Source organism: Nannobrachium achirus (genome assembly GCF_963921795.1).
Source record: "Nannobrachium achirus genome assembly, chromosome: 12".
Taxonomy (NCBI): domain Eukaryota; kingdom Metazoa; phylum Chordata; class Actinopteri; order Myctophiformes; family Myctophidae; genus Nannobrachium; species Nannobrachium achirus.
Window position 1 is genome coordinate 53,155,430 of NC_137832.1, and position 27,876 is coordinate 53,183,305.

The 27,876-nt window shown below is 42.8% G+C and overlaps 1 protein-coding gene across 1 annotated transcript; it reads left to right on the forward strand.

Annotated features, from left to right (window-relative positions):
* Positions 1-9,578: 9,578 nt before the first annotated feature.
* LOC308295700 (dnaJ homolog subfamily C member 21-like) lies at positions 9,579-11,252 on the forward strand (the record flags this gene model as incomplete). Its single annotated transcript, XM_080738748.1, has 1 exon — positions 9,579-11,252. One exon carries the CDS (start codon positions 9,579-9,581, stop codon positions 11,250-11,252), a length of 1,674 nt encoding a protein of 557 aa, XP_080594874.1.
* Positions 11,253-27,876: the final 16,624 nt, after the last annotated feature.

Sequence of the window (27,876 nt, forward strand, 5' to 3'; positions counted from 1 at the left end):
TAATCACAGATAATGCCCAATTAACATGGCCTACTGTAACATCGATGATAGGTCTGACACACGCAAGCACGCACGTAATTTTGGGCATGTCATTATTGCATTGTGAGCTTGTAGATCAGCCATTTTGAAATAGGGCAGTGGTTTTAAAACCCTTTTCATATTGTCCATTATTTATTCAGCATTTGAGAACGAACCACCATTTGTTTCATCCCCTCAGACCCCAAACGTAGGATATTTTGTTTTGTTGGATAATATTTTGTCCACAATTCCATACTGTATTGATGTGGTACCATAGGAGAGATAACAGGCAAACGATGATCAAAATTCTTCTACATTCTCTAACTGTGTAGACTTCTTGCAAATTAAGTAATGCAGATATTTAACAATAATTTAACTTTTGAGAGTAAAATTAAACCAAATTGACACGTAAGGGTCCATTTGGTTTCATTTCACGCTCTCACTGTCTTTTAGCTGGGGACCACCTGGAACCCCCTCAAGGACCACTGGTGGTCCCTGGACCACTGGTTGAGAACCACTGCCATAGGGGGAGCGCAGCCAGGGGCTATGGGTATTTGGGGGATCCGTGCGTGGCATGTAAAAGTTTGTGGGAACCCCTGTGATTGAGAAGACAGAGAGAACAGCACGAGTGAACAGGAAAAGAAGACAAACGCCGACCGAGCGGGTGAGATAGTACTGTACAGCAGAGACAAAGGAAGAGACACAGACAGTGTGGAGACAGATGGTTTTGATAGCTGCTAGCTAGCACACTCTGCAGACAGGTCTTAAACTATATGACCAAGGTCATCTCTCCTGCGCTGCGCTGTCGTCCACAACACAGATTTACACTGCTATCCCACAATCTGTCTCCTCCTCCTTTTTACTGTCAATTTGTGTCTTTCATTCCCTCTCGGTGTCTCTCAGGGACAGTCAATCATTGGGCAATGGCTCTGTCTCTCTCTCTCTCTCTCTCTCTCTCTCTCTCTCTCTCTCTCTCTCTCTCTCTCTGCTTTCCTCTCCTCTGTCATTTGCTCATTTTCCTTCCATCGCCCCGCCACCGCTCCTTGGCTGCCTTGACACAAGAAGCCCGCTGCCGATGTGGCCTTGGGCGAATTACTTGATGGCATGTTTTGTGTTTGTTGTTTAACCACTTAAAGGTATAGGGCAAGTGATTTAATTTAATTCAAATAATAACAAAATGGGTCTATGTTCTGATAGTACTAGTTACTATAGAGTGTTTGGTCCATATTTGGACTTCAGCTTTGGAGGGAAAAAAAAATGTTTCGGTTTTGGTGGAGGAGACAGGTTTTCCTCCAATCAGGATAGAGTGGGGCCTTCCTCCAATCATGGTCGAGTGGGGCGGGCCTTACGTGCACCAAGGCCTGCCTCCACTTGATCATGATTGGAGTAAGGCCCACCTATCACCTACAGTACATGAAAACTGAAAACTGAAATGAAATCACTTACCCTAAGCCCTTCATTAGAAAACTGCGTTTTGAAAAACACATATAAAATTAAAAAGCTGTGAGATTTTTTAGAGGGTTTGTTCTGATTTCGTCTGTGCCATACCGGTGACATACTGTACAGTACATTCATACATGTACACAAACAAACACTAGTTTTGCAGCGCTTCAAGGCTCAACTAACACTAATGAGTTGAGTTATGTTGACCTACGCAGGCATGCACCTACAGACGATTCTTGAGGGCCAGACAGCTTGTACGTAATAGTATGCACGCACGCATAGTATGTACTGTACATGAGTGCGCGTGTGCACACACACGCACACGCACACACGCACACGCGCACAGAGTGAGATTGAGTATTAAAGAAACAAAGCTACTTTGCATCTCTTAATTACACCTTCGCAATCATGCACAGTAAACTCTCCCAAAATGAATGGCATCCTCTGCCCCGACCTTCTTTGTCAGCCTCCTATTAATAGCTGGTTAGAGAAGCAACTTAATTGATTTCCCAGTGCATGGTAATTGATTGTAAGGCATGTCGGAGATGAGAAGGGGGGGGGGGGGGGGGGGGTTATCTGTATTTGGTGGATGAGAGCAGGGGCGTCACAAGGGGGGAAAGGTGGGACTGAGTTACTAGGGCCCATAGTGGAGGGGCCTTAATTATTTTATACTTGATCTACATGCTCACAGCGTGGCCGCCCTGCAAGCTTGTAGATCTGCTATTGAAAAGTCGTGAATATGTGTGCAAATCTTTGAATATATGTATTTTTAAGCGAACATTTCAAATTTTGCTTCTGGAGGGTCCCTGGAAGTAAATATTTTGAGATGGGGGTCCGTGGCCAAATACATATCATTTTGCGGGTCCTTCACATGAAAAAGTTTGAGCACCACTGACAAAGAAACATAGGTTTTTCAAAAAACCTTAGAAGGATTTGAAATATGAAAAGACTTGCACAAATTTTCATGATTTAAAAAAAATAGCAGATCTACAAGCTCGCAGCGAGGCACTCGGTGCCACGCTGTGATATGTTTTATCCACGCTTCTGGTCAGGCTAAATTAGCCTCTATTTAATTTTGGGAGACATAGACTGACTGACGTTTTTTTTTTTTTATATTTATGTTTGATAATAACACTGCATGGATTCCTACACCACACTGCGAATTGTGTCTGTGCTTGTTATACAAAGAAGAATAGGGATTTTTTTTTTAACTCCCCTGGATGAGATAAACAAAAAAGAGAGATGGCAGACACAGAGAGAGAGAGGGGGGGGGGGGGGGGGGGGTGAGAGAACGAAAGACATCTTTGTCAGAGAGATAATTAACACTGAGTGCCTGGCCTCCACTAATGATGATTGAGTCGACGTTTAATTTGGAACGCAGTGTAGTTCGCCGACACCTGCAATAGGATGTTTACCAAGCCCATGTGAAATTTTAATATTTCATGAATTTCATGTTTTTTTTCTATTTGCCGATAAAAACATTAATATACAGTACAGTATATCTTGGTCCATCTGTCGGTCTGTGTATCATTGGGTCCTATTGTTTGTCATTGTATGGTCATTTTACTCGCTCTGTAAACCTTTCTGTAAACCCAAAAGTCCATTTCTGTAAACTTTTATGAAATGACAACACCCAAAAGTCTGTTTTAGTTCATTGGACTTTTTCGTTCCCGTTTTCTGATTGGACAATATTATAATGTCCAATCAGACAGGATTGGTCAAGCTTCACGTGACATCACAATATGTAAAATAAAAGGTATGACGGAATTCGTCAGTACTGTACACATTCTATTCCAAGTGGATTCCATCGCGATTCCTCGCGACACTTGTAATTTCTCAGAATTGCACCTTTCTAGTTACTTGTGCCAGCAGAGCGCACAAGTACTGCGTTTGGCTGCGTATGTAGCTATGTCAGTGTCTGTGTGTTTAAGCCCGTAGCCCAATCAGGGACCAGCATTTCAGGTAATGCCAGTGGTGAGTGCACAAGTACACAAGTAGTAGCCTGGGATCGCTTCCAATTTCTGGCTTTTGATCCGGTCGGGAGCGGATGACGTCCTACGTCATTTTGTATTCAAAACGGACTACAATTTGGCCGGAACTACCGACCGGAATCAGTTTTAACCTGGTTTTGCGCATGCGCTAACTGGGATAAAACTGATTCCGGTCGGTAGTTCCGGCCAAAGTGTAGTCCGTTTTGAATACAAAATGACGTAAGATATCATCCGGTCTAGACCGGATCAACCAACCTGTTTAGTAAACGAATACCAGGCTTTCCCCCAGAAATTCTGGTGAGGCGAGGTTACACAAGTAGACGAAGTAGTACTTGTGCTTACGCAAGTTGTCACCTCGGCAGAGTGCCGTTCTAGTTATTACTGTATCAGTCTGTGTACGGTATATAAATGTATTTAGCTGTGTTGAACAAGCTTGTCTTTCCGTCTGTCTGTCTGTCAGAGAGAGAGAGGAGAGTAGGATATATTTGTTGCAGAGGTAATTAGTACTGAGCATTGAACCCAAGCTAACAATGATTGATTGCCAACTTAATTAGCTTGTTTAAGTACTTATCAGGAAGAGATTCAGAATTAAAAGGTGAAGAGCCCTCTGTATCCCTCTGTATAATTTGATATAAATACAACAACAATATAGCCTGCTTTGGGGGAAATGTACAAGTCTCTTGTGTGGCAACAGTCTGTTGTTGCTGGTCTGTTAGTGTACGTTAGCAACCACCTTAGCAACCATGGTTTTACCCTAGCAACCAACTGTTTACCCTAGCAACCAACTGTTTACCATAGCAACCATGTTTTTTTACCCTAGCAACCAACTGTTTACCATAGCAACCATTTTTTTACCCTAGCAACCAACTGTTTACCATAGCAACCATGTTTTTTTTTTACCTTAGCAACCAACTGTTTACCATAGCAACCATGTTTTTTACCATGTTATCTCCATATATGGAGATAACCGACGAATCTCACTAAGTCTGACCTCACAAGCCCCATATTTGGACACGAACAACATATAACTCCATATATAGAGACATAGCTGCTGACATCAGTATGACATCACACTGCTGACATCAGTATGACATCACACCGTTGTGGAGATAAGCGACCAACGGTCGCTTATCTCCCGATTAGGGAGTCTTACTGGTGGTTGAATAATGTAGAAAAGCTAAAATATATATACAAATCCATTAAAAGTGTGTATTATATTGACTAAATACCGTAGACATCACGTTCCCCCCTACTTGCGATCCCCACCCACCTCCTTTCTAATTGAACCTGGCATATATGGGGATTTGCTGTTTTATCAATATGCCTGTCTGTGTCTCTTTTATGGCCCTTTTATGGGCCTCGTATGGGCATATACAGTAGGTCAGATCGGCGGTTTTGGACAACCAAATCTCAATATGGACCTATACTAGTAAGACACCTGAGGGTGGAATGCGACCTCAGGGTGACATGCGACCTCACCCTAAAGGGCAAGGTCGCGCCAATTCTTGACTATCTGGCCAACCACAGCGTTTCTCTGACGATTCTAGTTGTTATCCTTCTGGGGGGAGTTTGTTCATGTTTTTGTGAGGGTATCAACCCTAGGAGACACGGGGAGAACATGCAAACTCCACACAGAAAGGCCCTATCGCCAACCCCACCTAGGGTGTGATTGATAGGGCCTAAACATGGAGATGTGGAGAACACTATATATGGATTTAGTCCAGTCCATCATGTCATATGGGACTACCATCATAGACAGTAGCCATTGTTAGGCCGGAGTCAATGGCTGTCTGTCTGACTGTCTGTACAGGAAGTGATGTCACATGACATACTTTTTATGCCCATATATGAGTCACTCTGTACCACATCTCCATGTTTAGGCCAAACAGGTTCGCTCCATTTCTCCATGTATAGGTCCAAATGACCAACGTCGAGCTTGACAAGGAGGATACCGCACATTGTACCTCATCCACCCTTTCTTCTCTCTCCTTTTGGTATCTTTATCCTCCTCCTCCTTTTTTCTTTTTTATTCTTCTCTTTTTTTCACAGCCGCCCCCATATTTACTTTAGAAAATATATATTAAACTCTAAGAACGTTTCGAGTACCAGTTTGATACAAGAGCGAATAAGCGCTACACTTCTGGAATCCTGTGCGTCGACTTAAAGTCGGATCCAGGCCTAATAACTTTATCTAGCCGCCCCCGTTGCCACCTCCTTTTCTTTTCTGAGACACATTGTACCTCATCCACCCTTTCTTCTCTCTCCTTTTGGTATCTTTATCCTCCTCCTCCTTTTTTTGTCTTTCTTAGTCTTGTGTATCCTTCTCTTTTGGCTACTGTCTATGACGGTAGTCCCATATGACATGATGGACTGGACTATCTCCATATATAGTGTTATCACACATTTCGTGTAGCCGCCCCGTACAGGAAGTGATGTCACAACTCGCTGACATCACACTGACATCACAGAGGTTACGGAAGGAAGGATGGACACTCAAGCGACACGGTTTTTCCGTGGCCTCCCCTAAGTAACAAGAAATCTTGTGAAATAAAATGTTGTCAACCAATCATCAAGGATGATGATACACGAAAGAAGAAGAAGAAGAGTATATGCGACCTTCGGTCTCAATTATATGCAGGGCATATTGGTGAGATTGGCGGTTCTGGTCAACTGCCTATCGGACCGACTCAATGCCGGGTACCACACTCCCCTGGGAGTTGCAGAGTCTTAGGTCGGTTAGTCAAGCCCATATGGTCATATTAAGTGATTAGCACATTTTACCCTCGCCCTCTACACCAAATCTCTTCACAGAGTAGGGACACTATAGGTTTCGTGTGGTTAATTAATCCAATTCTGTGTGACGTGAATCTGCAACCTGTCGAGATTGTGATCATTGGTCCATTTTGCTCTTCTCGATTAGCTTTGGCAAACACAGCAAAGAAGATTAGACACTCTCAAGACTGGGACGGCTTTATGCAGGGCGAGCTTTTAACAGTCAATTTAACACCGCTTAGACTGTTTGTATTCAAGTTAAATCAATGCAAACTCAAGACACCCTCTTGAAGGTTTTCAGGTGTGAGCAGCGATGAGCACACTCTCTCTCTCTCTCTCTCTCTCTCTCTCTCTCTCTCTCTCTCTCTCTCTCCCCCATCTTCGAGGTCTATTGATCTCACTTTCTCTCTCGCTCTCTCTATGTGGGTTCTTCCACATTTTCTTTCCATTCTCTTCCTCTGTCCGTATGTTTTTTCTTTAACGCCCCCGCCCCCCTCTCTCTGTTTTTCTCTCCTCGTTATTTCTTGAAGTCGGTCTCTCCGAGGTCCTCGCAACAAGCCTTTGTGCTTGTTTTGGACACTTTGCAATAGACCAATTTACCCCAACCTGTCACCTCATCGCAAGAGAACAGAGAGAGACAAAGAATAGGAGGGAGGGAGGGAGAGAGAGAGAGAAACAGAGAGAGAGAGAGAGAGAGAAAAAGTGAGAGAGAGAGAGAGAGAGAGAGAGAGAAAAGGGAGAAAATTAAGAAATGGCAAAGGAGAGACAAGAGAGTGAAAGTATATGCAGAATTGGGAGAAGGAGTAAAAGACAAACTAAAGAGTGGGTCACGGTCAAGGTGTAACTCTGCATGGGCGTGCGAGCGGGCATCGTTTAGCGTCCGTGTGTTGTTAGTCGCCACCAGGTATCCCAGGAGGCCGTGCGTGAGCGGGCGAGCGGGGCGGTCTCCGGGGACGACCGCATCGACACGGCCATTGTTGCCGCGGTGATATATCGCCGTGGAAACCCCCCAGGGGTGCATGGGAACCACTTATTTAGACGTCAAATTAAGGCAGACATATACACACACAAACAAACACATACACACACACACACTTCTACTACTGTGTACTTATACTGTAGTTACTGTATATACACATGTGCACACATACTGTGTGCATACAAACAGACAAACACCCACTCACACACAAATACAGTAATATTTATAATATTCATAAATGTACACACATACATATGCACACACTGCACACGTAGGCTATTTTTCGCATTATTTACCAAGCGCATACAGTATGTGACCAAGTTCATATCATACCAACAGTGTAGTTCATAACAACTACATTAATATATAATTGCATGATTATGAAATAAGCTCACATAATGACACACTCACACAAACACATTATGCATGTACGTACGCACACTCACACAGACACACACACACCATTCTTACACACACGTGCACGCGCACACACACACACACACACACACACACACACACACACACACACACACACACACACACACACACACACACACACACACACACACACACACACACACACACACACACACACACACACACACAGCAAATTCATTGTAATTCAGGTTGGACGGCGCTCGTGTCTCACCCACAGGCTCACTAACAGGATCATATTATCATAGCAATCCCATTAGAACAACTCACATTCCCTCATCTATCTGTCCTCCATTGCTCCATCCATCCATCTATTTGTCCATACAAGCTGCTAACAGGTTCCCTAATAGGCAAACATTATGGCAGTGGATATTCCATTACAGTATATGTTATAATCTCTCTGCCTCACATCATTCTCTCCCTTAGCTCCTCCCTCCAGTTATACTGTACATGAAACATTTACTTGAGTAAAAGTACAAAAGTATTGGTATGAAAATGTACAGTACTCACAGAACCCAAAAGTAGAAAGTACTGCAGAACGTGTTCAAATTTATGAAATGTATAAAACTCTTTTGAAAATAGCATATCTACAAGCTCCACAATGCGTCGCATTGGAAATACTCCAGTAAAGTACCAGTAAGACCGAGGTCGCGCACAAGGGTGCGTGCACATGGGTGCGTGCACATGGAAGGGTGCGTGCCAATGGCTGCTTTGGCATGTATACCCTTCTGCTGAGCTGGTCAAGTCATCAATGTGATGTCAGAACAGGTCAGCTATATCCATATATGGAGTTCGTGAGGTCAGATGTAGAGGTATTGACCAGCTCCATATATGGAGATCTAGGTGATAATCCAGTCATCTCCATGTATGGATATCCAGGGTTTGATAAGGTCAGTGTTGATAGTCTTGATTTGCAAATGAATTCTGTCTTGGCCATATGGAGCGTCCATATATGGGCATTGCCAAATTTGGGCATATGCGCTTAATATTGATAAAATCGGGTTATCTCCATATATGGCATAAAAGGGACAAGGACGGACACACAACAAACCCTGACACAATATTTCCATATATGGGCATTCCCAGATATGGGCTTAATATTCTCTCCGCCACACATCATTCTGATTCCTTCTTCTTCTTCTTTCGTGTATCAGCGTCCTGCCGGATTTGGCTACCGCATGCAACAAAGTTTATCAAGCCCTTAAGCTAGCGGCCTACCTAAAGTACTGTATCTATGTCTTTTCAAAATATTTTTTCAAGCTGGATTGTGCACATCTCAGGCCTTGTGACAATGGAAACATTACAGTAATGTTTTCATTTTTGCAAGGCCTGAAATAACAAGTACATAATACAACATGCTCCTAACATTGTTAATGTTGTTTCCAGACTGGCCTCCAAGTACTCTGATAAAGGGGACTGCAATAGATATGCACCAGATGGCTGATGTCATAGTACTGACATCATCAATGGCTGATGTCATAGTACTGACATCATCAATGGCTGATGTCATAGACCGGCCTCCAAGTACTCTTATATAGGTTACTGCACTCTGAGAATACTGCACTTTGACAGTAGGTACTGAATATCTGACCTCTGGCAGGTCTAAAAAAATCTATGCCTACACAGATCCACTGAATCGAATATATTTTTGTAAAACTTCACTTGTTTATCCGGTTTCAAAAAGATCCGGTTTAGTGGCCAAAATCTCCATCTGTGTGTGGCTGCAAGCCCCAATCGCACAAAGAAAGGTCCAGAATCAGAAAGATCCAGATTCGTGTAGCCTAGGCCTTAGTGTCTCTCAGTAGACATTGTGGATTGGCCTACCTATGTTCGGCATATGTGCTGCTGTCATTGTGTTGATAATTACGTACCAGCTAGCTTGCTACTATCTACGTGCTAATTTGAAGTTCTCATCCCACAAAGTCCCCATCGAACCCGCAATGAAGTGTCACTATGAAGTGTTGGGTGTGACACGAGACACGGATGATGACGACCTCAAAAAGGTATATCGGAAACTGGCCTTGAAATGGCACCCAGACAAAAACCCTGACAATGTTGAGGAGGCAGCAGAACAGTTTAAGCTGATTCAGGCAGCCTATGAGGTCCTCAGTGATCCACAGGAACGAGCGTGGTACGACAACCACCGAGATGCACTTCTGAAAGGTGGGGTGGATGGAGAGTACGAAGATGACAGCATTGACCTGGGTCAGTACTTCTCTGTACGCTGTTACTCCGGCTATGGAGACGACACAAAGGGCTTCTATACTGTCTACAGAAATCTGTTTAAGTCCATTGTCAGGGAGGAGATGGAACACAGCAAGGTAGAGGTCGAGGATGATGAGTTTCCTTCCTTCGGGTCTTCTCGAAGTGACTACGATGCGGTAGTGCACCTGTTTTATGACTATTGGCATAGCTTCCACACTCGCAAGAACTTTGCCTGGAAGGAGAAGTATGACACGCGGCAGGCCTCAAACCACTGGGAGAGGAGGGCCATGGAGAAGGACAACAAGAAGATAAGGGACAAAGCTCAGAGGGAGCACAATGAGCTGTTGAGGAAGCTGGTGGCCTTTGTGCGCAAGCACGACTACAGAGTAGAGGTCAACAAGCGTCTAGTGGAGGAGAAGAATGCTGAGAGGATGAGGCAGAAGGAGGAACTGAAGCGCAAGCAGAGGCTCGACGAGGCCATTCAGATGGAGGAGTATAAGGAGAAGAACAGGGCGGCCATGTCTGAGTTAGAGGACAAGCTACAGAAGATTGAGGCTCAGTGTGAAGAGGAGTTTGGAGGTGCACCAGAGAGCGAAGAAGGTCAGCGTATGGATGGAGTGGACAAGACGGGTCAAGAGGAAGGAGATGCAGAGCTGTCGAATGGAAATGATGAACTGTACTGCCCTGCATGTAACAAATTCTTCAAATCGGATAAAGCCATGGAGAACCACGAAAGGTCTAAAAAGCACCGGGAGATGGTGGCGTTGCTGCGACAACAGTTTGAGGAAGAAGATGCCTCACTTGGCTTGGACTCTGAAGAAAAACATGGAAGAGAGGAAGATGACGAGGAGGAGGAGGAAGACAAACCCAGACAGAAGCTGTCCAGAAGGGAGAAAAAGAGACAGCAGCAAGCAGCATGTAGTTCACCAGAGGAGGCCGACAATGATGAAGAGAAGCCAGTGCCAGAGCCAACTCCTGCTCATGACGACTCTGAGAAACGTCATGACAGCCCTCCTCCAACACAGAAAGGCAGCAATGAAAATGTCTCTGAGAGGCAGTCAAGCCCCCCAGAGCTGGAGAAGCAGGGAGATGGCCCGCCAGTAGAGGAAAAAAGCACTTCAGGGAAGACAAAGCCAAAGAGGAGAGCAGCGAAAGACAACAGGAATGTCAAGAGCCACGCAGGAGCAGAGCACAACGTCAAGAGCCACACGGAAGGAGAGCAGAATGTCAAGAGCAGCGCAGCAGGAGAGCCGGTATCTCAGAAGGAAGTTAGTCTGCGCTGTGTGACGTGTGACAATGACTTTCCCTCAAGGAACAAACTTTTTGACCACCTAAAGACCAGCGGCCATGCCCTGGCCCTCTCTGGTTCTTCACACAGCTCCAAGAACAAGAAAAAAATTAACAGCTAGCGCTTCCTCCAAGCCAAGGCATGAGGTTATGACTAAGAAGTAGAATGACAGGATGAGTAGAATGGAGTTCATCTGGGAGTGCAGGACAAGCACTCCATACTATAGGTGACCGTTGGAACTAGCACAACCAGGACTTTGAGGAGAGATACCAGAACTTCCACGACTAGGATACCACAATCAACCAGCCAGTGAGTGCATCCATTGTAAACCCTTCCAACAGTCCGGAGCCAGCCCTCCTCTGGTTTCATAGTCCCAGAACCAGACAGGGCAGGCTGTGGAAGCAAGATGGGTGCTATATCACATGGGTCCAGTTTGGTTGGGTCATTCTGTCTCATGCTGGTGTGATGAGAGAACCCAAATGGCAAGTGGAGATCAAAACTTGTGTATCTTCTACATACAGGTCAAGTAACAAAGACAAGGACTCGAATACATAAACAATACATACAAATAAAATACATAATGCAACACAAGACAATGGCCCAACACAAGACAATTGCCCAACAAGGACTGACTGGAATAAGACACATAAGGGGTGATTACAAACCAGATACAGCTAGTATATGGCAGACATGAACATAGAACTAGCATAGCAACTAAAATACAGAAATACAGGACATATAACAAGACAGTAAATGAGTAAAGTCTCAACCGTTACAGAAAACATGGAGACGAAAAAATACAAGATCTTATAGAGTCTATAAGATCGTATCATTCTTTCGTTTAAAGTTTACACCCCCTCCCTCTGTCTTCAGTCTATAATATACCGTTGACTGAAGACAGCCCCAGCTCTCATTGAGAGAGCCCACAGCCTTCGGGATATCTGGCCTTACAACCCAGATATCGCATAAGCATGAGGGTTTTGACATCTCGGTTAAGTTCTCACCGGAGACCAGTACCTCTGGAGTAGTAATTTAACATGGTCTGACATATTGATCACTTACCTGGAACTTCAGTAGTTAGGCTATTAGTACAAAAACAACTAACTAACTTACTCCACAAGGTTATTTCACAAGCCTACCCTACTTATCCCTGTTCTTAGGTAGATAAGCACACTTTACAAATTAGTAAGAACTGACAATTCACATATAGTTTTCTCTTCTTTTTTTCATTTTTTTTCCCCCATTCAAATAAATTGGTATAACGGTTTGATTACAATAGGTCCTCATAGTGAGGTCACACCTGCTTTTAGGGGAGAAATACAGTAAACATATCCTATATTCGCGGAATGTTCGCCTACCATGACATGGCTTACAGGGGTGGAAAACGCACTCCAATGTTTTGACTTAAGTAAAAGTATCAATACTGCAATGTAGAAACACTGTTGTGAGCTTGTAGATCGGCTTTTTTTAAAAGGCTGAAATGTATATTGGACTGAAGTGGTTAATGTGTGTTTTGTAATTATTATAATACAAATCTACACTAGAACAAAGACTAGAACAGGGTAGAATTAAAAGTAAAACCGATAATTGGAAATACTCAAATTGGAAAAAAACTCAAAAGTGTACTTGAACAGTGTAAATGTACTTAGTTACTTTACACCACTGATGGCTAGAACAGGAACGCTAAGGTTCAGGTGGTCGACTCCCTAACTGCTCCTGATGAGCAGGTTGGTGCCTCGCATGGTTTCCTCCACCGTCGGTGTGTTAATGCATGACCAGTTGAATGCAATGCACATCGTAAAGCGCTCTGCATAAGGCCGCAAATATAAATGTACCATTTACATTTAGACCACATCACTTATAGCAACGCCTACTGTACATGTTTAGGACATGCGTGGTTATGCCGTGTTGTGTCGCCTTTTCAATATTTATGTCAAACCATTAACCGATCGAGCCACTCTATCTTGGGTTTTTTTCTTTTTTGCATATAAGAACAGATTCACTAACCTCAACGTGTGAAATAGCTGCAGCGACAGAAAGCCACTTTATTCCCCAGGACTCCGCCAGTCCTGTCACTGTTCTAAGCGCACCATAAAGAATGACTCTGGGAGTACGGCTGGGAATTTAAATTGCAAATTTACCATGTAAAATTGTAAGCTTGATTTGTATTAGCAGGCTGCGTACAGACGCTGAATACATTTAAAACTTGACTTGGGACCTGGGCCAGGTTCCTTTAGGAAGACTGATCATTTAGGAGTTAGAAGTGTGTGTGTGTGTGTGTGTGTGTGTGTGTGTGTGTGTGTGTGTGTGTGTGTGTGTGTGTGTGTGTGTGTGTGTGTGTGTGTGTGTGTGTGTGTGTGTGTGTGTGTGTGTGTGCGCGTGTACAGGCGCGTACTGTATATGCGGTGAAGAATAGAAGTCTGTTTGCGTGTGTATGTAAATATTGGATTCCTTAGATGCCTGCATGAGTGAGTGCTTCAGCTTGTGCTAGCGCTATTGTGTATACGCGTGCGTGTGTGCATGTGTGCACTGTGCACCCAATTGAAGAATTGGTTAGAAGTGAGCACGTCTATCTAAGTCCTCGCTGAATCAGCACTACATCACAAAAATGGAATTAAGAAATGGACACACACACACACACACACACACACAGAGTTGTAAAATATTCAACAGCCCAATATATTATATATGCGCACACAACGCATAAGCACACATTCCCTTAGATACACATATTCTCAGACACGGGCACGTGCATAGACTCTCGTGCAAACAGAGATGGCGCGCGTGCGCACGTGCTAACAGCACTCTCTCGAACCCAAGGCCTTTTGAAGTGTCAGCCTAATGGAAACAGAATTGGATGTAGAAGCAGTTATTACAGGGATTGCACGGGTCACACAGTGTGTGTGTGTGTGTGTGTGTGTGTGTGTGTGTGTGTGTGTGTGTGTGTGTGTGTGTGTGTCCTGCTCAGGCACATAAACAAAAGATTACTTGGGTTTCAAAGCAACTGATATACTGTACTGTAGATAAAGGATGATGGAATCACCAGTTAACTCATAGTATGACAGTATCACAATACAAAGTCTACAACAATAGGTCGGGTGTGACTTATTCTCGTACCAGCCGGTAACAAGCAGGAGTCTGTCTCCATTACAATGCACTAGACCAGGGTTCCCCAATTAGTTTCCCCCAAGGGACGAATTATGTCTAGGGTACCAAGCCGAGGGCCACAACATTGCAGGGGGGCGACGGTGGCGTTCCCACTACTCCAGCGACAGTTCAGATATCGTCGTTGTCGGGTGAAAATCTTGTATGTCCAAAACCGTTTGTTTTGCATTTATAATTACAAGCACACAACGCTGTGTGCTTGTAGATCGGCTGTTTTCACTACTTTTGTGCGACGGCCTTGTATGATGAAGCAGGGCTTTACTTTGCGAAAGAACATACAAATTTGGAGATACAAGGTTTCCACCCGACAACGATGATATACTATGTGTTGTTGCTGCTCTTATACCACCATTATTACTGGGGTTGGTGGGGGCCGCAAATGGCCCGCGGGCTGCCTATTGGGGAACCCTGCGCTAGACCCATGGGAGATGGATAGCTGAGGTGGAGCGCCACACCTACCAACAGCTTCCAGTACTTGCCTCACAACTTGCTGCACCAAGCCGTGCTACTCATATGCTGAGATGGCGGTGCCCGGGATCGTACCTATGACCTTGGCGAGAGCTCTACCGACTGTTCTACCCGGACACCAAATGAAATTCATTGTTAGCCTTGGAACAAAGCACAATGCCACTTTAGTGCCCAGCTTAAAGGGGGACAAGGTACATTTCTGTTTAAAGGGTTATACTTTGCTTGTAGTATTGGTATTGTTGTTGGGTTTTATTGTGATATTCTGGTTGGTGCTTGGTTTACTTTAAGTATTGAGTAATTTAACTCATCTGGTGCCGATCCCGAACTAGTTCGGCTTTATTTCAGCCTTTTGATCGGCCGGTGTGCCGATCCCGAACGAATTCGGCTTTTTTTTAATTAATTATTTAAACACCCAGAGGCCTTACCGAAGCACCGGGCTAAATTTTCGAGCCGGCCGCCGGCCGCGATCTGTTTACATCGCCCCGCGAGAGCGTCGCGCCACCGTTATTTGCCGTCCACTCCAATGCAATCCAGGATCTGTAGAGCTCATTTTCTCTGTTCCATGCATATCCATTAGGGCTTCAAAATTAATATTCGAATATCGGATATTCGTCGAATATGGGGAAAAAATGCATATTCGACCATAAAAATTAATATTCGAATTATTTTTAAAAGAAAAGTTAAAAAAAAAAAATCCGGCCATCCACGGTGGTACTACGAAACATAACTCCGGCCATCCACGGTGGTACTACGAAACATAACTCCGGCCATCCACTGTAGTACTACCGAAACATAACTCCGGCCATCCACTGTAGTACTACCGAAACATAACTCCGGCCATCCACTGTAGTACTACCGAAACATAACTCCGGCCATCCACGGTGGTACTATGAAACATAACTCTGGCCGCTCTCTCTAGAGGTCTCATCACACGTTGTTATGAGAAGCTGCTAACGTTAGCTTCAGCTTGATAGCTTCACCCTCTGGCTGTGGCTCTGTGAGTTACAAACTGTTGCAGATAGCAGGGTGACCACAGCTTAGCTTGTAGATTTCTCCTCATTGATCTTACACCAGCATGCATTTGCAACATAGGCTCTAGTAGCCTAGCCAGACAGCGGCTGTCTCTGACTGACTGACTGACTGACTGACTGACTGACTGACTGCGAGTGGAGGAGTAGAGGAGAGGAACGTATGTCTCAGTGTTGCCAAGTCTGATATTTATAAGCCATGTTGGGCTTGTTTCTTTTTTGTTGTAAAGTTGCTTGTAAATAATGGTGGTTGTGATTGTGAGCTTGTAGATCGGACCAGCTGTTTTCAAATAGCCAATGTATATAAAGTAATCATGTGGCCTATATTCACTTATTTTGGGCTTGTTTTCATAGACCTGGTTGTTTATTCCTCTCACAAGATTTGACAACACACCCATCTATTTTGATAATGGTAACAGAGAACTTACAGTGGCTATTTACTTTACTTTTTTGCTTTTAATAGTTTTATAGCCTAATTGCATTTACTTTTTGTGTAAAACAATTTTCATCAGCTTTATAAATAAATCTCTTTGAAACTGAAGACCATGGCCAATATTGATGATAAAAAATAATAATAATAAAAAATAAAATAAAAAACTTTTTTATTATTTTTTTTTTATTTTTTATTATTATTATTTATTTTTTTATATTCGAATATATTCGATATTCGGGCCAATTTCTAAGACCAATATTCGAATTTAATATTAAAACTTCATCCTGTTCCTTTTCATGACACAAAGGAAAGTGTTCAGGCGCGTCATGGCTGTGCACGGCTTGTGCATATACAGCGTATGTCTATGGTGGATTCTCTGGCCATTGGGCGCCATCATGTGGTGATTCCGGGCATGGGTTTTATGGGCAAATTCTGGTTGGTACTTGGTTTACGTATTGAGTAATTTAAGTGATGTATATGAGTTTTATAGACAGATGTACAGTATTATGGTGCCTTGTGATTTGACTAAGTGTTTATGCTATGGATTGTATGATCATTGATATGTTTTATTTTATATATTTTTTGTACTAGTTTCTACGTCGATTACATGAATAAAGTCATCAAAATGATCAGTCAGTCTTCACCCTTTAAAGGTCAGCTGGGTCCGCTACAGACACCAGTCAAGTAGCCTGGGATCAATATCATTTTCGGATTTCTGATCTGGTCGGCAGTGAAAATAACTTTACGTCATGTTGTAGTCATAATAAAGGAACCATAAGCCAGAACCACTGGTGCAGTGCACCTTCAAAACCATTCCCCTGTACCTGTAATCTTCCCTATTTTAGGCTAGGGGTGGGCGATATGGAAAAATACAATATCACAATATTTTCCCAAGCTGTATCACGATACACGATTTTATCACGATTGTTTTTTTCAAGTTGGTTTTTATGGTTATTTTTCAAGTTACTTGACACAAACTAGACTCTCTGGGTTGCTTTTGGGAGGTCTAAATTGAACTTTACAAGTATGTAACTCTGACAGTATACAAATGAAACCAAATCTCCATTTGGTTTCATTTGTATACTGTCAGAGTTAAGTCGAGACCTTGACATTCTAAAGTTTGAGAACTACTGATTTAGACCAAAATTCAGGTTTAAAATGAATTCTGCAATGAATCTCTGTATTAACGATTAAACAGGATTTTCTACAAGGCTCCCTCAATTGTATCACGATATATACGATACCTCTGAAAAGGCATATCGTGGAGACATTGTATCGTCTCAACGATAATTATCACCATATCGCCCACCCCTATGTTAGGCATTTCATTTACAGGCCAACATATTATAACATAAATAAATAGCTATAGGCTGTCTATAGGCTCACAACATGTAGCATTGCTGTCATAATATGACAAAGTGTAAAATGGGGCATCTATTCATGAAAAAGAGAGATACTAGGTTTGTGGCTGACAGTGACAATATTATTTGTAAAAAAAAAATGTTCCTTTCTCTTATCTCTTACACACACTTCTACACTCAGACACAAGATAATACACACACATATTACTGTCTATATACAGAACTATGCATAGAGTGTACACACACACACACACACACACACACACACACACACACACACACACACACACACACACACACACACACACACACACACACACACACACACACACACACACACACACACACACACACACATTGCTGTCTGAACTATGCATGGAGTATATACACACACGCAGGCATAGAGAAAATGCCTAGTTTTCACCCTCTGATCAAACAATATGGGCTCTGACAGCACTGTAAACACTTCTGCCTCATTAGGGTAGGCACTCTGAAAGCATGCACGAGCGTGTGCGTGCGTGCGTGCGTGCGTGCGTGCCTATTTACAGATTTGTCTATGCATTCACCTGTTTGTGTGTTAATGTAATTCTGTTTACTTATGCAGGAATTTCACGCATGTACTGGATAGTTATGTGCACACTGTTTATATGCGCCTGCTTGTGCACTATATACGGTGTGCAGTGTTGTAGTGCTAAATTTGGAAGTGTGGGCACGCACCAACGCACGCGCGTGCACGCACATTCGTGCACGCGCGCCAATGTGCACGCGCATCGCGTGACGAAATGTGTTCAAAAATGCGCTATTTTAACGATTTAAAAAAGGAAAATACACTCGTTTTTCCCCATAATAAAGTGCCATATTTACACATTAAAAACAATAAAACTAGGAGAAAGAAGAATACAAATGTTTTCTAAAAGAAATGTGTTTTTGCAAAGAAACGGTGGGATTGAAATGATCAGTCTGTAATGTGATGCGCTGCCGCCAGGCACGTGCGCACATACAGCAAAGGGGGCTGGAGCCCTTAACTTTATCAACAGAATTGTCCACCAAAAGGCCCTTCAGCCCATGCCTCTCTAACATTCTGTGCACTCCCTGTCTGTCGCCTAACAAAACGGCCGCAGCGAGATGCTCGCATGTAGAGCAATAACTTTCAATCGAATGGCTTTAAACTTAAAATAGTACAGTGTCCAAATCAAAAGTGACCATAGCAGTCAATGCTAGTTAGTGCAACAAGTTGATATAGACCAGTGGTTCTCACTCAACCAATAATTTGATGACCAGATCAACAGCTAAACCATGCAAAATAGCTGCACAACTGATATTTCCAATTCATTAATCCATTCTCAAATATTCTATTACCATCTGCTGTGTCAATCATGCTCATTTCAGCACGGCAGGCGAGCCTATTTCAACCAATTGCTGGGTCAGAACGACCTGTAATATAATATCAATATTTCCTATAGACTTTTCACAAGAGATATTTCACAATTCACATGGTTAATGCACGGCGGCATAACAGAACCGTTTTAGGCTTAATATAATAGTTAATATAGGCATTATGTCTTACCTAACCAGCCCTCCAATAAGAATAAGACATGTTTATTTACTCACGTGTAGCACGTAGCACCATGTTGCCGTTGTACAGACAGTGCTGGTATAATACTTGGGTAGATAATCCAAGGTAACAAAAATTCACAACAAACAAACAAACTGCTGCAGGCTACGAACCGCTAAATGTTTGAAGAAGTAAACACAGACAGTGTAGTTGGTTGGTTGGTTGGTCAGTGAGTCTTATCCCATAGCCCGAAGGGACAGTCAGCTTGGTGGTTGTCATGGCGATATTACAACCAATCGGTGGACGATCTGCTCTGTACTTGCTGTCTGCGGTACTGTAGGTACTTGATGACACGGACCAGCAGCCAGCCTGCCGGCACGCGCATCACTTGTGCACGCGACGTGAGAGAAGTGTGGGCACGCCGTGCCCACGCGTGCCCCCCCCACTACAACACTGACGGTGTGTGTGTGTGTGTGTGTGTGTGTGTGTGTGTGTGTGTGTGTGTGTGTGTGTGTGTGTGTGTGTGTGTGTGTGTGTGTGTGTGTGTGTGTGTGTGTGTGTGTGTGGAAGGACACAAATAACATCACAAGACAGGCCCTGGACTACAGCCCACAGGGAAAGAGAAAACAGGGTAGGCCAAGAAACACCTGGAGACGTTCCACTCTCCAAGACCTAAAGAACATTGGAGTGAGCTGGCAGGAAGCAAAAGCCCTGGCCCAGAAGAGAGTGAGATGGAGAGCTCTGGTGGATTAAGTCAAGTAAGTCACTTGTTGTAACAGAGGATTTCTATAATGCAGTATTGATACTTTTACTTAAAGGGTGCCTGTCACCTAAAGGGTTACTGTCCCCCCACTCGTTCACTTAGATCAGCCAACACAGGGATGCTGACCGAACCCTCGCTAAAAACTCCAGGGTAAAAATCCACTCGTCCGAGACAGTTTGCCCTCTTGGCTCCCAAGTTGTGGAATAAACTCCCTGTCGCACTTAGAACAACGGACTCACTCGCTACCTTTCGCCGTGGACTGAAGACTCACCTTTTCAGACTCCACCTAAACCCTTAGCACTACAGTAAAATCATTGACCATACATGAAGCTAGTTAGCATTTGTTTTTTTTAGGTTTCTTTAGAACTTTGATTATATTGTGTTTTCTCTAGATAGATATCCATTTACATTGTTATATTGCTGTTAATGTACTGACCTATTATCTTGTTTATTATTGTGATGTTGTGTCTGCTTATTGTAAGTCGCTTTGGATTAAAAGCGTCTGCTAAATGCCTAAACTGTAAACTGTAAACTGTCCCTTTAAGAATCATCTTAAAAAACAAATTAATATTTTTATGATGTCATTGTGGGGATGCGCAATTATAAGCCAATCAAATTAATTGTCTGTATAGCCTGACTGTATGACTACACACACACACACACACACACACACACACACGCGTATACACTACTGTACTGGTCAGATGTTGTTGGGGGGGGGGGGGGGGGGGGGGGGCGAGGGGCAGATTACACTGTGACATGAGCTTCAGACTGTTTCAGACCATTTTCAGAGAAGCTCATGTCACAGTGTAATCTGCCCCTCAACCCCTTTAGGTGACAGTACCCCTTTAAATAAAACATGTGAGTACTTTTTCCATCACTGGATATATGCATACTTGATTGATTGATTCATTCATTGATTGATTGAAGTATTTATTAGAAGTTTGCATAGGGAAAGGTACAGTTTCATGACAGTACAGTTCACTGGTACAAGGTAAACTAAAAGGAAACTCAGGTAAGCCTCGCAGCTTATTTCTATTAGGATCCTTCTCTTTAACTCATATAACATTGAATAACAGACAGATAGAACACAGTATGCAGTAGATATCCGAAAAATGCAATGCAATGCAAAATAAAAGGTATTTACAATGAAGGAACAGGGGGAGGGTATAGGCTAGGTTTATTGCTACCAGTTTGTTACCTAGTTATAAGGGATGCGCGCACCTGGAAGGAAATACTCTCATAGCATGTATATGTAAGCTAAGCCAACATATACTTTATATTCTAATTTAAAGACACACGCATGCACATACATAGACCACACAAGCATCTTACAGTCATCTCCATCAGGCTTCTTCCTCCTACCCCATTCCCGCGTATCTTTATGGAAATTGACTGCAAACAGGCATTGGCATTTCATGTCTGATTTATGTCGCTTCGGTCTCTCTCTCTCTCTCTGTGTGTGTGTGTGTGTGTGTGTGTGTGTGTGTGTGTGTGTGCATGCGCGCGCCTGTTTTATTGGATGGACTCTATTGACTGTCAGGACAGAGGAGAGGAGAGGAGAGGAGAGGAGAGGAGAGGAGAGGAGAGGAGAGGAATTGAGAAGTGAACTGAGAAAGGATGCTCTGAGATTCACAGAGGAAGAATTATAGAAAGAAGAAAATGAAATGAAGAAAAATATTATCTTGCAAATATAAGAATTGTATATATTTTTCTGATCTACTCCACTACATTGTTAGCTTCTAGATCTGCCATTTTCAAAAGATTGTTAATACATGTTGAAATGTTGATTGAACAACTGTAGATTTAGTCGACTAAAATCTTATATTTAGTTGACAACACACTAAAATTTCAGATGTCTAAAATCTGACCAAAGCCAGTATCAGCTGTCAGCATGCAGATCGACTGTTTCACCCGTTTATGCCCATACTGTATATGGTGTTCCGTGATGTCAGTCAGTGATGTCGGGCATTGTTTCAGCATGCTGCTGTTACCATAGCGTATAACACTGTTTAGCATCAGTGATGTCAGCATGCAGACAGACATACAGACATTTGGTAAATTAATAGTTAGATGGGCGGCTGCATCTCTTGCTGTCCATGTCTCCACCAGCAGCCCCAATAGACACAGAAGCTCACCTTTCTCCACTAGTTTTCCTTCTGCTTTATATCAGCTTTGTTAACAATCAAAGGCATCTCATAATAATTTCTTCATGGCTTCTACCAATCTATCTAGTACTGTACAACATGGCTTGGTTCACACAATAAACTAGAAGCAGTGCTCTTCCGAGCACAGGTCTCCACCCTGGTGGTGCAATCCTGCAAACTTTGGAAGCTAATATTAGCCAATCAGGATGGCATATGAAATATCATACGGATCGGACTTGATCACATGACTATAGAGATACTGTGTACCGATTTGCGTGATTTTTGGATAAAATCTCAAGGAGTAATATCCAAAAATGTGTTTTACATAAGTCGGCCCAAAGGTGGCGCGTGATTTTTGGATAAAATCTCAAGGAGTAATATCCAAAAATGTGTTTTACATAAGTCGGCCCAAAGGTGGCGCTATAAAAGGCTTATGTGAAAAATGCAGGGCAAAGGTTTATCCTTAGCTTCTAGGGAGTGCGCTTACAAAGTTTGAAACTGATCGGTGGAGTTATAGGTAAAACCACAAATCGGCCTGTTATAGCGCCACCATGAGGCTGATTTAAAAAAAATTAAGTGGCATTTCTTCCTCGGCCTAGTGGGAACGTGTGTGCGCGATTTCATGATAATTGCACTTTGCGTTTGTGATTTGAGGCATTTTGTTCAAAACGGCTCGATCCCACAAACTTTGGAAGCCAATCTTAGCCAATCAGGATGGAATATGCAAAATCGGACAGATCCGTGTCGATCACATGACTGTCGAGATACTGCCTACCGATTTGTAGGATTTTTGGACAAAATCTGTAAGAGTAGTGCACAGAAATGTGTTTTGCGAACATCGGCCACTAGGTGGCGCTAGAAAAGGCCCATTTGAAAAATTTAGGGCAGAGGTTCTAGATTGGCTTCCAGGGAATGTGTGTGCTCACTTTGGCAGCGACCGGGCCAACAGCGACTGAGATTAGGCGCTCACAAACTGCGAGGACGCACGCACGCACGGACGGACGCACGGACGGACGGACGCACGGACGGACGGACGGACGGACGGAGGGGAAAACATACTCTCCCTCAGCCTTCGGCTGGTGGAGACAATTAGGCTATATACAGAGGATTCAGGGAACATATAGGGTTGATGGAACAATTGGCTGAAAGAAAAGACTATACGGTTGAGGGAACATATCTACTCACAGGGGAACCAAGACACATCATTAGTGAAAGTGACCCCCTCTTTCCAGCTCGCAAAAAGCACCAGCAACCAAAATATTACTTAACATTATGACTTCAGGAAGGGCTGATATGTGTATATGTATGTATGTATGTATGTATTTTTTTATTTTTTTTACCATAAACCTTACACTATACCTACAGTAAGAATATGAAAATAAAGACAACATAAAATGAACCTAATTCCTAGAACAGCAAAACAGGAGAAAAAGGTGAGCCAACAAATGAGCTATATACCCACCCGTCCCCGACCCACCAAAACCAGCTGTTAGATTGATGCATAATCCCCAACAATGTTTGTTTACTGCATGGCAGTCTGGCTGGGAGAGGAAAGCCCACAGGAGCTGGGGCTTTAAGCTTGTAGTTCAGACCAAAGTGTGGGGATATGTGTTATCCCTGCTTCTTCACTGTACTGACTGACTGATCACTACAGTGCTTGTAGATCGTCTATTTTCACTATTTTAAATATTTCTTTTAAATGATAAATACAAAACGAACGGTTTTGGACATATACTGTAAGGTATCCACCCAACAACTAATGTATTTATTGTTGTATTTATTAATATATTGCAGTATTGATACTTTTACTTTACCTTTTACTTTAAGTAAAACATTTGAGTACTTTTCCCACCGTACTGTCCAAGGCGCAAGTTTATCCTTTATTATCTCTTTTTTGGCGGAATGTATGACATTCCAAGTGTGCTCAGTTCCTATATCCGAACGCACCCTGGGTTATGAAAGACCCGCCCCCACCTGCCTCTGATTGGCCTACCTAGATCATGCTGGGCCTACCGAACGTCCCCTTCTGTGACGCACTGCAGGGAAGCTTGCCCTCCCGCCTGCGATACAGCCGGCCCAGACCCGGGGAGGAGTTTACCTTTCTATGTCTATGATACAGACGGCCCTTTTTTCTGGTGATTCACAATACCCTCCGAATACGTAAGCATGCAGGCCGTGTTTTTTCGATAACCTTTTTTAATTTTTTATGTATTCAATTTATTTAAATTTCCCCCCAAAAAAGCTAAAAAATAAATGAAAAAACACAGCCTGCTCATGTATTTGGAGGGAATGTGGTGTGTATGATAAAATGAATATCAAATATCTATACTGAATCAAGCAATTCAAAAACTGTCCAAAGGTTTTTTTTAAAGTGAAATATCCCTTTAAGCACCTGAACCCAACCCTAGTGACCTATGTCTGGGCATGTCATACTAGGCCAACATTCAGTGTAAAATAGGCAAACGTTCTACAAAAACAGTCACATTTGTGACCTTGTAGATCATCTATTTTCAGTGAAGAGATTTGGTGTAGAAGGGAAAAAAGGAATTGGTTTCAGAAAAGTACAAAACCCTGGTCAAGGAAGAAAATGGTTCATTTGTACAGTGCCTTTATCCAAATCACTTTTTTGTGCACTTCATTAACCCATTTCACTCATCAACGGCGAAGGAAACCATGCAAGGAAGCACCCTGCTCATCGGGAGAAGTTACTGTAGGTGTTCTTGTCTTCCTCAAAAGACACTTTGACACTAACCCAGGGAGAGACGGTTATGGACCCAGGAACATTCCTGTTCCAAAGAGGCCATTTACCTCCTGAGTCACTGCCATCTCTATGGGGTTTAAGAGGAAAATGTGGGTTTTCATACCAAAATGCCTTATCTTGATAGATACAGTAGTAAGCTAAATGGTTAAAAAACTGCAGAAAATGCAGTCTCATCGGTTACTTAAATATAACTGGGACATATTTCTCACTGTGGAGTTATGGCCGCGGGTTCCCCAGCCGATATACCAGTCAATACATCATTCAGCATACTGTATGTATATAGTATTACTCTGTGGAATAAACTCCCTGTCCCACTTCCTAGCTTCCACTTGCCTACCCTCAATGACCATACATTTAACTTGGATAGCATTTTGTATTTTTTTTCTAGGTTTTTATATAAAGTTTTTACTGAATAGGTGCTTGGTCTACATACGTTCTTTTCCTTAGATAACTATTCCTCTATTTCTATGCATTTGATGTATTGATGTTGATGTATTGATGTATTACAGCTGGGGTCCTCAAATACAAATCTTGAAGGTCCACAAATATTCTTTTGAAACAGGTCCGGGTCCGGGGGAAAAATAAAACAATTAAAAAAAAAAAAATATATATATATATATATATATATATATATATATATATATATATATTTTTTTTTTTTATATATTATTTATATTCGCTTATTTTTATTATGTCGGTCAATCTTAAATAGTAGGCTAAAGGGCTTTCCATACTTTGACCGAAACCGCCGTTTTCGGTCAAACGGTCCTTTTCTAGTCGGAAAACACAACTCACCGAACATTTCGGTCGAAGTATGGAGAGGCCTTTAGATACAAAAAAGTACCAACCAGGGGTTGACACTATGGTCTCAGAGGCACTTGTCCGTCTGGAAAGTACAGGTCATGTTCTACTTGCCCTCAGGCCATGGCCACTTGCCCTCATTATTGTTCATCTTACATAATTAGGGATCCCTTTCTTAATTTTTTTTTTTTTACATTGGCTAATGTTTTTTTTTTTTTGTAGTTTGTTGATGCAGTAATGGTCTTTTTCCGTTTCTTTCTTTATTAAAAGGGTCCTTAAATTATGACTTCACTGTCATCTGGGCTGGGGACTCCTCCAAAATCATTTGGGGGCCTTACTTGATTGAAGAGAAACAACCCATTAAAGCAGGGAGAACAGAATGTTCAAAGTGGAGCAGAGATATTTTGCGCTAGTGCTCTGGTTTCTTTTAACAAACTGTGATAATCTTCGAATAATTTATGCTTGTGTCGCAACGTGAACTGTCAGAGACGAAGCGGCTCACTCTTGTACCGAGTACTGCGTGCGGCTCGCTGCATATCCATGCAGAAAGAGAGGCAGCCGTCACGGGCCGTCGGGCCGTGGCACGTCGCGACAAACTCTGGAGATAAGATTACAATCCTGCAAACGTATTCACGTTGATGATGTTTTGCGTGAATGAAACCCCACTGATTTATAACTAGTTGCATTGTTGGTGGCTGAAGCTACTGCTACTGCTGCTGCTGCTGCAGCTGCTCCGAAAACTTCCAAGTAGACTACCTGTCAAAATACTTTATAAACATTAAGGATGTCCATAATTACAACATCAGAGGCAGCGCCACAGATCACTTTCAACCCAGAGTCAAAACCAACAAAGGGTCAAACTCTTTTTTCTGCTATACCACCAAAATGTGGAAAGCCTTACTGAAGGCCATAAAGGAGTGTGGATCACTAGCATCCTTTAAAATTGCCCTGAAAAACCACTTACAGGCAGCAGCCGTTCGCAACTGGTAAAAAAACGAACCTAGCCCAACCCTACCCTCCCCTGCCCCTTCTTTGTATATACTTACTTACTGTTTTAGACACTTTTTTTTTGTTCTCTCATTTTTCTTTTCTTTACATATCTACTGCATAGTACTGTGTTCTATTCGTCTGTCATTCAATGTTATATGAGATACTTAAATGGTTTCCTGTGGAAATAAGCTTAGTCTTTTCATGGATCTCCTTTTAGTAGACCTTGTACCAGTGAACTGTACCGTCATGAAACTGTACCTTTTCCTATGCAAACTTCTAATAAAGTCTTCAATCAATCAAAAAGGCTGTGGTAATAACAGCCTATCAGCGCATCGTTGTCATAGAGATGACAACCCATAATACTTTGTTGCCCGGCATCAGCCAATCAGCGCGTCGTTGTCTCTCTCTCTCTCTCTCTCACACACACACACACACACACACACACACTCAGCGCATGCAATGAAAGTGAATGAATACAACGAGAAGTGGAAACAAAACTTTTTTTTTTTTTTTTTTTACTATAATTCGTCCTGGGTCCGGTCGGCGGTGCCTCGCGGTCCGGACATGGACCGCGGTCCGCCTATTATTGTAATTCGCTTTGGATTAAGAGCGATCTGCTAAATGCCTAAATTGTAAATTGTATTGTATGTCTATGGGGATGTGGCTGGACGACAACTGAAACGCTAGTCGCATGGCGATCACATGCCACTTTGTCACTCACAGATTTACAATTGAAGAGTAACTATCATGTTCCCTTCTGGAACTGCAGCAACCGTCCTATGAATTATGAATAAGACGCTGTGAGTGATAGACCATTACGCCTCTAATACCGTTTCTGCACTCCGACGATATCGGCACCTGGGCTGTCATGTCTGCAGTGCAGTCGTGTGACTAGACGTCGTCGTGCACGAGTTGTCTGAAACGGGTCAAACAAGTGTCAGGAACTCTGCGTGAAGTACGTGAAGTGGCCAGTTGTTCTGTATATTTGAATTCATATGAGGTCTAAAACGTTTTACATATACTAAACTTGAAAAATAATCATCTGAGAAGCACATTTTCCCTGGGTTGCCAAGCGGCCATGATGCCAAGTCTCATTTCAACATCCATTTGCTAAGCAGTAATTAAGCAGTCCTCCTGATGCCACTGCTCAGACACATTCAGACTGAAGGCCTCTCAAGACAAATTAATTAGTGTTAAACTTCACAGTTTTGGGATATATGAAAGATTCTGCGCATAATAAATCATCTGTGAAGTCTAATGAAGTGCCCCATTA